This window comes from Micropterus dolomieu, linkage group LG01 (genome assembly GCF_021292245.1).
Source record: "Micropterus dolomieu isolate WLL.071019.BEF.003 ecotype Adirondacks linkage group LG01, ASM2129224v1, whole genome shotgun sequence".
Taxonomy (NCBI): Eukaryota; Metazoa; Chordata; class Actinopteri; order Centrarchiformes; family Centrarchidae; genus Micropterus; species Micropterus dolomieu.
This window is the reverse complement of record NC_060150.1, coordinates 35,826,622-35,836,018: the sequence shown is the minus strand read 5'-3', so window position 1 is coordinate 35,836,018 and position 9,397 is coordinate 35,826,622. Positions and strand designations below refer to the sequence as shown.

General features: G+C 41.8%; 3 protein-coding genes across 4 annotated transcripts; all 3 read right to left on the bottom strand.

Moving 5' to 3' along the window:
• Nucleotides 1-204: 204 nt before the first annotated feature.
• Nucleotides 205-1,542, bottom strand: c1qtnf9 (C1q and TNF related 9). The gene is made up of 3 exons (XM_046067815.1): nucleotides 1,356-1,542; nucleotides 1,180-1,242; nucleotides 205-974 (listed from the first exon to the last, which is right to left on the bottom strand). Exons 1-3 carry the CDS (start codon nucleotides 1,540-1,542, stop codon nucleotides 205-207), a joined length of 1,020 nt encoding a protein of 339 aa, XP_045923771.1.
• Nucleotides 1,543-2,900: 1,358 nt separating this feature from the next.
• Nucleotides 2,901-7,135, bottom strand: tagln3b (transgelin 3b). 2 transcript variants are annotated; one of them, XM_046067979.1, is made up of 5 exons: nucleotides 6,773-7,135; nucleotides 5,774-5,993; nucleotides 4,875-5,049; nucleotides 4,010-4,112; nucleotides 2,901-3,907 (listed from the first exon to the last, which is right to left on the bottom strand). In XM_046067979.1, the coding sequence occupies exons 2-5, from the start codon at nucleotides 5,951-5,953 to the stop codon at nucleotides 3,766-3,768; spliced, it is 600 nt and encodes a 199-aa protein (XP_045923935.1). In that variant the 5' UTR covers nucleotides 5,954-5,993; nucleotides 6,773-7,135; the 3' UTR covers nucleotides 2,901-3,765. The 2 variants fall into 2 exon arrangements, with proteins under 2 accessions (XP_045923935.1, XP_045923929.1); XM_046067973.1 differs by lacking the exon at nucleotides 6,773-7,135 and adding an exon at nucleotides 6,091-6,251.
• A 1,208-nt stretch (nucleotides 7,136-8,343) lies between these two features.
• Nucleotides 8,344-9,348, bottom strand: LOC123982523 (palmitoyl-protein thioesterase ABHD10, mitochondrial-like). The gene is made up of 2 exons (XM_046068094.1): nucleotides 9,188-9,348; nucleotides 8,344-9,083 (listed from the first exon to the last, which is right to left on the bottom strand). Exons 1-2 carry the CDS (start codon nucleotides 9,320-9,322, stop codon nucleotides 8,742-8,744), a joined length of 477 nt encoding a protein of 158 aa, XP_045924050.1. The 5' UTR covers nucleotides 9,323-9,348; the 3' UTR covers nucleotides 8,344-8,741.
• Nucleotides 9,349-9,397: the final 49 nt, after the last annotated feature.

Here is a 9,397-nt window from a genome sequence, read left to right as displayed (position 1 = left end):
GAATAACTTGATATTCTTGGGCAGTTAATCTATAACAATGAATTTTATTTTAGAAGCTGTTTTTCATGTTCTTAATCAGCAAAGTAACCACAATGAAAGTAATGCAGTGGAGTTTAGAGGCAAGCCTCTGTCTTGAGTGATTTCTATTTTTCCTTTAATATTTCACTATTTTATACCAGCAGTTATAAAGAAATCATGCCCAATTCAAGCCTCAAAGATTAAGAACCCAGAGAAAGTAGTGTCATCATCTTCATCAGCAAAGAGCCCATTGAACAGCTCTCCTCCAGCCACCTGCAGCCACACCTTGTCCCCCACGTCCAGGTGCAGCACAGCGCCCCCTGCTGCCTGATCCTCGCTGCTCTGGTAGTTATCCGTGGTGTGGATGATCTTTGCGCCGTTCTTGACGAGAGCCACCTTCACGTTTCTGGAGAAGACCGTGATGTGGTAGGTGAAGAAATAGGCTCCTGCTGCGGAGCATGTGAATCTTCCTGTTTGTGGATCGTAATGATTCTGTTTATTGTAAATAATCTTGTCAAACCGGATCGGTGCATTGGCTGCTGGGAGTTTACTTTGTACTGTGAGTCCCACAGAGAAGGCGCTTTTAGAGATAACAAAAGCCTCTCCCTTCTCACCCTTATCACCTCTCTCTCCTCGAACCCCTCTGTCCCCACGATAACCAATATTGCCTTTGTGACCTGGAAGACCAAGATCCCCTTTAGGTCCTGGCCTGCCAGGGGGTCCCAATGGTCCCTGAATACCCCTGTCGCCTTGAAGGCCAATTTCCCCCTTCGGACCCTCTGGTCCAGCAGGCCCTAAATCACCTTTATGTCCTTGGGGTCCAGGCAGCCCGAGCTCTCCCTTATTTCCTTTCAGGCCAATGGGCCCTTGGACTCCTTGGGGCCCCATTTTCCCAGGAGGCCCCCGTTCTCCATTATCTCCCCTTTTTCCTTTGATCCCTGCTGGTCCAACTGCACCTGTAAATGAGCCCACAATAAACTTCTCTACAGTACAGTACATACATACTCCAGAAAGTCAGATAAGGTAAAACAAATAAATGAAAAATATTAAGTATGTGCAAATAAAGTCTACAGCTGGTAAAAATAGATGAATGTTTCAACACAGGTTACTTTAAAGATCTGTTTTTTTTTCAGTGGTGCAGTTTATTTTGCAGATACATACCAGGTTCCCCTTTGTCTCCCTTGTGGCCGTGACTGCCTGCTGGTCCAACGGGGCCAACTTCACCTTTTAATGGGTGATTCATAAATGATTGTTATAATAAATTGCAAAGTTGAAACACAAGACATTTAGGAAAAGTGCATATAGTTCTAAAGAAGAGGTGTCTCCTCTAAACTTACCTTGATCACCTTTGTCACCTCTGAGTCCATCACGTCCGTCTCTGCCAGGTGTACCGTTGTGTCCAGGGTCACCTGGTATTCCAGGGTATCCACAAACACAGCCTTTATTTTGGGTTTCTTCCTGTGCAACACACCTGACCGCCAAAATAAGGAGCAAGAGAGTGACCTTAAACCTCATCTGCAACATTGCCCCTGAAGCACGTGTCGAACAAAACGAAAATCGCATTGTGCAAAATCTTTTAGGATGAAAGAAGTTGAAGCCAGTGCATAGTTTGCCTCATAACCACATGCCCTACTCGAATGACAACATGCAGCAATGAATCTTCAACTTGTCTTCAAACAGGCATACTCAAGAGGAACACGGTGGGGGGAAAACAGCCAAGACACCAACCAAAGGAAAGGTAAGCTGGACAAGAACTTTGGACAAGAGTGACCTCAGTCCTCAAAGCCATGTCATTGGTCTGACTGTGTTTTTGGCTTACTTATTGGGTCTGTCAGTTACACGTCACCAGTGCCCCTTCAGATGCTTCTCCAGCCTAGTTGAGGCTAATAATAAGCATAGAGTGTATGCGAGGGACAGGCATGCAAGACACAGATAGTTTCACATATGCTGCCTTCCTACGCAGTGAAGCAAACAGGATATTTAACTCGAGCAAACGATTACACGGTGTAACTTCACATCTGCACGGCAGGCTATCTTATTTTTAATTGAGCAATAAAAAGATGCCATTTGGAATGGACGCCTTAGAATAACATTAGCTGTTGCTTTTGTCCAAGATTTAAAGGACAGCACTGTAATGGGCTGTGTCATAACACTAATACACAAGCTAAAATGTTAATTCATGCATGCTTTTCTCATATGTAGTCTTGAAAATGTCAAGTTGTGACAAGTCAGGAACAATTGACCCCATAAACTCGATCACTGTCATAAAATGTGACCTTTTGTGGTCCAAAGCCCGACACAAACTCACTAGCATGCCTTAGACAAAGATTTCTGCTTATCTTAATGACACTGCCCCTCAGATGTTATCTAGATGCTAGACTGATTTTAGTGTTTAGAGTGGACATTTGGTCACTGAATGTCCATTAGGCTGGAAAAAGCTATACAAAAGACAAAAAAAAAAAAACAATTTGTGAAAGAACAGAACAATATAGTGTTTTAGAAGCATTTTATGGCAGTTTTTGACTCTTCTGTTTTTGCTACACCCTCCAAAAAGGTAAGCTATTAAACAGCATTACTGGACCAGCCAGGGATTTAATATCTTACTCAAGGTCACTCAGCAAGGCAAAGGTTTTCTGGCACACAGGCTTGAATCAGGACTGTCTGGTAGAGGAACCATTACCCTAATCATTATGCTGTGCGGCTGCCCCTTTATTAAATTGTGTACAGTGAGGAGAAACAGCAGGGATGGGCACAAGGGAGGAGCTGGAACATAAAACCAAGATAAGAAAAAAAAAAAACAACACTATGAGCACACAGCATACGCCACTGACTCTCCAGCTTTCGAGATACTCAACCATGTGACACACAGAAGGACACAAATATATGTTCACATACTTTATTTTTTCAATAGTTCTTCTCACAAGCCTCCAGATATAAATATATTTAAAAATATAAACATGACAATACATAAAAGTGCACATTCAAGCAATGTCTTTACATGGCACCAGAAATGGAAACTTCACATTTGGACACAAAATGGACACATCATGGACAAAAGATGTAATCTAACAAACAAATAACAAGGGCATGGCTCAGAATGAATGAAACTCATTTATAATTTGAGGGATATATTAGGACCCAGTCTCTGTAGTCCCATAACCAGGCACAACGTGAGGTTGATTTGGTTACAGAGTATACTGCAACAAGTCTTCGGACAAGATAGCAGAGACATCGTCAGTAGTTGAGTTCCATTAAGTTTAAGGCAAAATAATTAAACAGTAACAGACCATTCTAAAACAATGACCAATGATTATGTTAATACGTGTATATGTAAATACAAATAAATAGCATACACCATGCTGTAACAGTGACTTACAGTATTACAGATTGAAAATGGGTAAAACACTTATGGCTTGTTTTGTATAAAGATTTTAATCTTAAATTCTCCATAAGAATAAATTGATGTTGAATGACTCTGAGTAAGTAATCATTTGGACATGGAAAGCAGGGAAACAGAGTAAACAAAGCTAGGGAGGGAACAGCATGTGGCAAAAGGGAATGGATGACCAGGAAAAGAGCTTGAAGAAGGACACCTACAGCATTTGACATCATTTATTAAGATAGAAAGCAGCAGTTTCAGGGAAATTGAGGTTAACATGGCAGGTGCTACAAAGAAGGTTACTACTTTTGTGGTTTTAGTAGAAAACAAGGTCTGGAAGCAGGGGAGCAGGTTAGCTGGTAAGTGGTCTACATGATCTGACGGTGCATACCGTAGCCTGTCATACCAGCTTGGGAAGCCCCGCGGTTGCTGCCCATCTGCAGGCCGATCAAACTCTGGCCTTGGCGGAGCTGCTCCTCACTGAACTCTCGCCGATACGCCTGGGCTTTCCTACACATGTACAACAAGTTACAAGGTGAGGCAGAAGAACATGACGATGCATTATGGGCATGCAATGTTAAGCTCCTCTGTTACAGTGAGATTTCTCTTTACCTGTGAAACCAGTCTCGGTCACCTCGGTAATGGCCATCATCCTTAGTGACCGCCACACTTCCCAGAGCCATAAGAGTTCTTTGCACTGCTGCCATGTCCTTTCCTATAGCCAAAACAAAAGTATAATGTTGTTATGACATGAGGTCAAAAGCTGCGATGAAGGTTGTGGGAAAGAAAGACTACACTTCTCTTCAGTCTATCTTTGAAAAAATGGCAGTCTACCAGGCACAGAAAATTCTGAAGGACCCTTCACATATTCTGCACTCTGAATATGACATATTACCTTCAGGGAAACACTAGAGAGCTAGCAGATGTAAAAGTATATAAGCTATATATAAGCTGTCCTTCATCCCTACTTCCATATCGCTCCTAAATAAACAATCTGCTCTGAACAAGATGGCTTGAAGCACTTCCGGCACTTTATTTATTTTTAAGCATAGTTTATTATTGATGATCGCTTGCACTAGTGTTTCCTAACAACCGGATCTTAAATGAGTTTATTATTTATTTATTTTTTTAGAAATGCGGCAGTTGTAATTTTAGCGTTTGTTATATTGTTTACAGCTTTATGAGCTCAAGTGCAATTCAATATTATTATTCAGAGGTTTCATATCATTCAGGTTCTACTTCCTTGTAATCAATTACTGACTCGGATACTTGGTGCAGACGGTGTGATGTATGTAAGTGTAAAGTCCATATGTGTTACTGTTGTTGTATGTTACTGCAGCCACTGATGCCCAAGACAAATTTCCCTTAGAGGACAATAAAGTTGATCTTGATCTTGGGGTAAATAAACGCTCATCTTTGTAAAAACTAATATGAACCACTCCAGCAGTAGATCATTAAAAATCAGACGTAAATTCACCTTCCCAGAGGTCCACAGTTTGAAATATGTCAGTGGTTGTGACTCCATAAGCTTCAGCTGCTTGCAGGAACTGAGAGATCTTCTCCATTTGTTTGAAGGCCATCTGCGTCTCTGGAATCTTCTTGATAGGCTCCTTTCCCCTCGGATAAAGGCTGTTGATAAGCCTACAGAGGATCTGGGACAAAGGAGGTCAGAAATCTGGTTTGATCACATTAAACTCACACTGACCATACCAAAATGATTTTGAGTTGAGTTATAGTTCAAACTAAGACTAAAATCTTATTTGCCACGCTTAAATGCCATAATTAAAAACTGTTGTCATGCCTCCAAAACAACATGTTCTGTGGCTGTGTTGCATTATTGTCTGTTGATCCACTTGCTGAGTGTAGAAATTGATGTGTCTGCCTGGCCTATAATGGATTTCTCTGAATAATTTGTTTTAACAATAGAGTCAGCTGGAGTTTCGAGCAAGAAGACATTGCAGCACTGTGCAGGGCACATTTTATAATTGGTTATTAGGTCTTAAAGTGCTAAGGATTTTCAGTGTCCATCAAAGCCTCCCAGACTGACTCAGTTAAAAATTCTACGTTTTCAAAGTAAGGACCACAACAGTTCGCAAATTAAAATCAGGCTAATAATGAACACATCCTCTTTTCTATCATTTGAACCTCTCTTTCAGCTAGGAGTGATGAAAATGACCAAATACAATGTCTCAGTAGTGTAAATTTAAAACAATATTATTTACTTAAGCTATCCAAAATAACTGGGCACATAAATCTGGTTGCTAATTTGGGCCTTCTTTACTATATGGACTCTTTAAATCTGACAGAGCTGGTACGTCAAGCTTTAATAATTTAATTGTAACTTCTATTTTAAGTACAGGTGCTGGAGCCACTCACTGTTCCATCCATCAGCCATTTCTGGAAGTTCTCTCTGCCCTGCTGCGGCCTCTCCAGGTTTCCTCCACACTGTGAGACTATCCAGTCCACCAGCCGCTGCTCCAGGTCCGGGTCATACTTCTGCTCGATCTTCTCCTGCACCTCTCGGCTCAGTCCATAGCTGGGCCCTCTGTTCGCCATGGCAGCTCTTGCAAAAACTCTAGTATATGTAGTAGTAGCCCTGAAGAAAACAAATGACACATGAGGCTGACCTAGTCTGTGACAAACTGCAAAAATATTCTGACAAAAACCATCATCATAATGTTCTTAACATATACCTAAATGTTTGAAGAAAAGCCAAAAAGCCAGGTTTTAGTCTCCCTATAGCAACTGTCTCTCTTTCCAGCTCAGCACTCCACCCAGGCGCATCTCTGGATACTGTAGCAGGGAAGGGTGTGGTCCCTGGCTGCTGTCCCGAACATGGACCAGCCCTCTTATTGCTATGGTAACAATCAAGCCCGTTTCCGGCACGCTGTGTGCAGTGATGGTTAAAGTGTGACCTCCAGTAGGCAGTCATGATGGCGCAAATTAAATAATCAAATGTATGTACTAAAGTGCATTCATAAAGTTTGCCCTCTTACAAAACATGCATTCATACAATATACAACAGTTCCATATAGTTTAAATAAATTAAATTAAGCTACGTCAGTCCCCTGTGCCGCATTTATTTAACCACTCTTCAGTTGATTGTCACTGCGTTTCTTGTTGGACGCAATTCTCTCAATAAATTCAGTAGATTGAAGTAAAGTCCCGTAAAGCCATCTAACGTCCACCACATTGCTACGCATTCTGCAGTTTTCCGAAACATTTTACAAATCCAAAGGCAACTGCGCAAAGCCAACGCACACAAGCTGCGACACTGCATCGGTTGCATAAACATGTATAGCCATATGCATATAGCTTAAATAATAAGTCACGCACTCGAAGCAGTTTTATGCTATAAAGAATACGTGCACTTACTGAAGAGGAGAGAGTGGTCCGATGTGTCCGTGTCACAGTTAATTCCGCTGAGCTGGGCAGGGCTGAGGATGCTCAACTGCTGAAGCATCCATGAAGCGCAGCACAGGCGCGTCGGGCCAGTCTTGGTTTAATTTGTCCAGGAGGGGCGAGTCTCTCCTTTTATATGGCAGCACCTCCAGGAGGGGTCCCTAGAGACTCTCAATACAGAATGCGATGTGACACTGCTTCCGGACGGTGGTCACTGTAGTGCACGGTCAGCTTGAGGCAGCATGAAGTAACCATCGGCAAACCAAGGCACGTGATGGTGCCGAATTAATTTAATTCTTCTTTTCAGACATTAAGTCAATACCGGACATGCATCCAACCTCTTTTACCTCATCATAAAAGGATCCAGTGACCAGTTCAGTGGCTGTTGGCCTTTGCCGTCTTGCTTTAAGTTCGTCTCCCTCCTGACTTGATGTTGTCCGTTTGGCTTCTCCACAAGGCAGACACTCTGCTTATTGTTTGTTCAAGCGCCTGTCTCTTATTTCAGTAATGACAGCCATTTCTCTTTGCTTACTAAATTAAGTTTTTTTTCTGGTGGATAAATGTTCATGGGTGAATGCAGTTTGCAGAGTGCTGTAGCTCGTTATGGGAAGTGCGCTGCCTTATTTTAGGCAACCAGACAACAAAACAGCTACAATGATCTTGTGGTAATCAAAGATCTGTGGTGCAAAAGTATGCTTTAAGTAAAAACTATAGCAAAGGGAGCCCATAGTAAAACATCATATGCAATGCCTTTTTGCACCATCTCTTCTGCTTGCATAAACTTTATGCTGTATGCTCCCACTAAAATCCCATTGATTTTAGTTGTGACACACAAAATGACTGACTACATAGCTCAACCATGAGTTGAAAGGTCACCGCTGCAGTAAAGGGGATCTGAGAGAGTTAAGTGGTTGGTTTCGCCCCATTGAGCATACTGCTGCTAGTGGCCAATTACATGTTAATAATCAACAGTCCAGTGGCTCCACTCAGCAGGTCTCTCTTTGGCTAGAGGCCAACAACAGGTATGGGGAGTCAAGTAACAGAACGTCCTGCTAACAAAAATAAACACATTGCAAGTCTTTATGATTTTGACTCACTATTTGAAACCGTGATTCATTGGGTTGACACGCCGGTACATCTGGCAAATTGAGTTTCTGTGAATCTTGTTGTTTACTTCAACTTAGATTTGCATAAAAAATATGCCCTAATTTTGAAATCCTATTTTTATCCATTAAGTAGTCATGGTGATTTGAGTTGGGATCTTTTTTCGAAGCTTTCATAGAAACATTGGTTTCTGTAATATATCTATATTCCCTACATTTATAAATTTAAAGATTTAGTTTTATCCTAATCAATGTATATCAATGTAGTCAATGTATAAATGTGAGTGAATGGTGAATGCAGATGTAGTGTAAAAGTGCTTTAAGTGGTCGAAAAGACTAGAAAGGCGCTATACAAATACGGATGCATTTCAATATCAATAAGACAGATGTTTATCAGCTGATTATGTTGTGTTAGTTGTGGAAACAGACTGAGACCTCCACTCTATGTGCAGAGGTTTTATTGGCCAAAATGGGTGAAAAGTGAATAAAAAAGGCACAGGAAAACTATGTGTCTAAGAGGAAGAGGAAAACAGTCAAACGATAAGAAACAGCAACAATTGCAGACCTAATAAAGGCAAACATAACACTCCATATTATAACCTGGAACACACAAATGCAACCTGAAGATATAAGGGAACAACTAGCAGGAGAGCTCCCTTTCAATATAGTTTGCACTGTAACGGCATGTGAAAATGACAGATCATGTACAGGGAGAATAACAGATGGATAAAAGGTCACATTTGGCGAGACACATGCCACTGTTTGGTAAATTTTTAGAGGGCTGACTTCCCAGTAAACACAGTCCTTCTCGCCTTATCTCAGCAACCTCTCAAGCTCACTCAGACCAAAGTGGTCAGCTTGTCTATGAGATCGTCAATAGTGTAGACCATGAGTTTGATATCGTCCTTGTCAGACATACGGTGCTGGCCATGTCGCCGAAGGATGACATCCACGTCAGGGCTGAGGACGCGTTCTGCAACCTGCATGGAGATGTGCCAGGGGACGTCATCATCTTTAAGCCCATGAATGAGCCGAACGGGACAGGTGATGGGGATGGGACTCTGGAGCACACAGTGATTTTCTGCCTCGTGCAGAAAGTCCATGCTAAATTTGTAAAGACCCTCCTCTGAGTGTTTGGTGGGCACGATCCACTCACCCTTTTCCTCAAACTCCTTGCGTGTCTGCGCATTCAAACACGGACAAATCCAACTCAGAAAAACATTTCAATGAAAACGACTGCAATGTTTCAAATGACACGAAATGTCATAATATTATATGTTCCTACCTCCAGAGGAAGAGAGTTGAACGATGTGACAAGGTGGTCAGCAGCAGTGGAGATGCCCACCAGTGCTGCAGTCTTCTCTGGTCTTGCAATGGCTGCCAGCAGCATGAGCCAACCACCTATACTGGAACCCACCATTATCTACAAGTAAGAAAAACACTTTAACTAGACTGTAAATCACCTGACCAACTGATAAATAAAAAAAATGTACAA

Excerpts from the sequence above, each read along its gene's own strand:
- c1qtnf9 (XM_046067815.1), bottom strand. The coding sequence starts at position 1,542 with ATGTTGCAGATGAGGTTTAAGGTCACTCTCTTGCTCCTTATTTTGGCG. Across the intron at positions 1,243-1,355 it reads AGGTGACAAAGGTGATCAAG|GTGAAGTTGGCCCCGTTGGA; the intron begins GTAAGTTTAGAG and ends ACCCATTAAAAG. Across the intron at positions 975-1,179 it reads GGGAGACAAAGGGGAACCTG|GTGCAGTTGGACCAGCAGGG; the intron begins GTATGTATCTGC and ends GCTCATTTACAG.
- tagln3b (XM_046067979.1), bottom strand. The coding sequence starts at position 5,953 with ATGGCGAACAGAGGGCCCAGCTATGGACTGAGCCGAGAGGTGCAGGAG. Across the intron at positions 4,113-4,874 it reads AACTGTGGACCTCTGGGAAG|GAAAGGACATGGCAGCAGTG; the intron begins GTGAATTTACGT and ends TTTTGGCTATAG. Across the intron at positions 3,908-4,009 it reads GACCGAGACTGGTTTCACAG|GAAAGCCCAGGCGTATCGGC; the intron begins GTAAAGAGAAAT and ends GTACATGTGTAG.
- LOC123982523 (XM_046068094.1), bottom strand. The coding sequence starts at position 9,322 with ATGGTGGGTTCCAGTATAGGTGGTTGGCTCATGCTGCTGGCAGCCATT. Across the intron at positions 9,084-9,187 it reads TCAACTCTCTTCCTCTGGAG|ACACGCAAGGAGTTTGAGGA; the intron begins GTAGGAACATAT and ends TTGAATGCGCAG.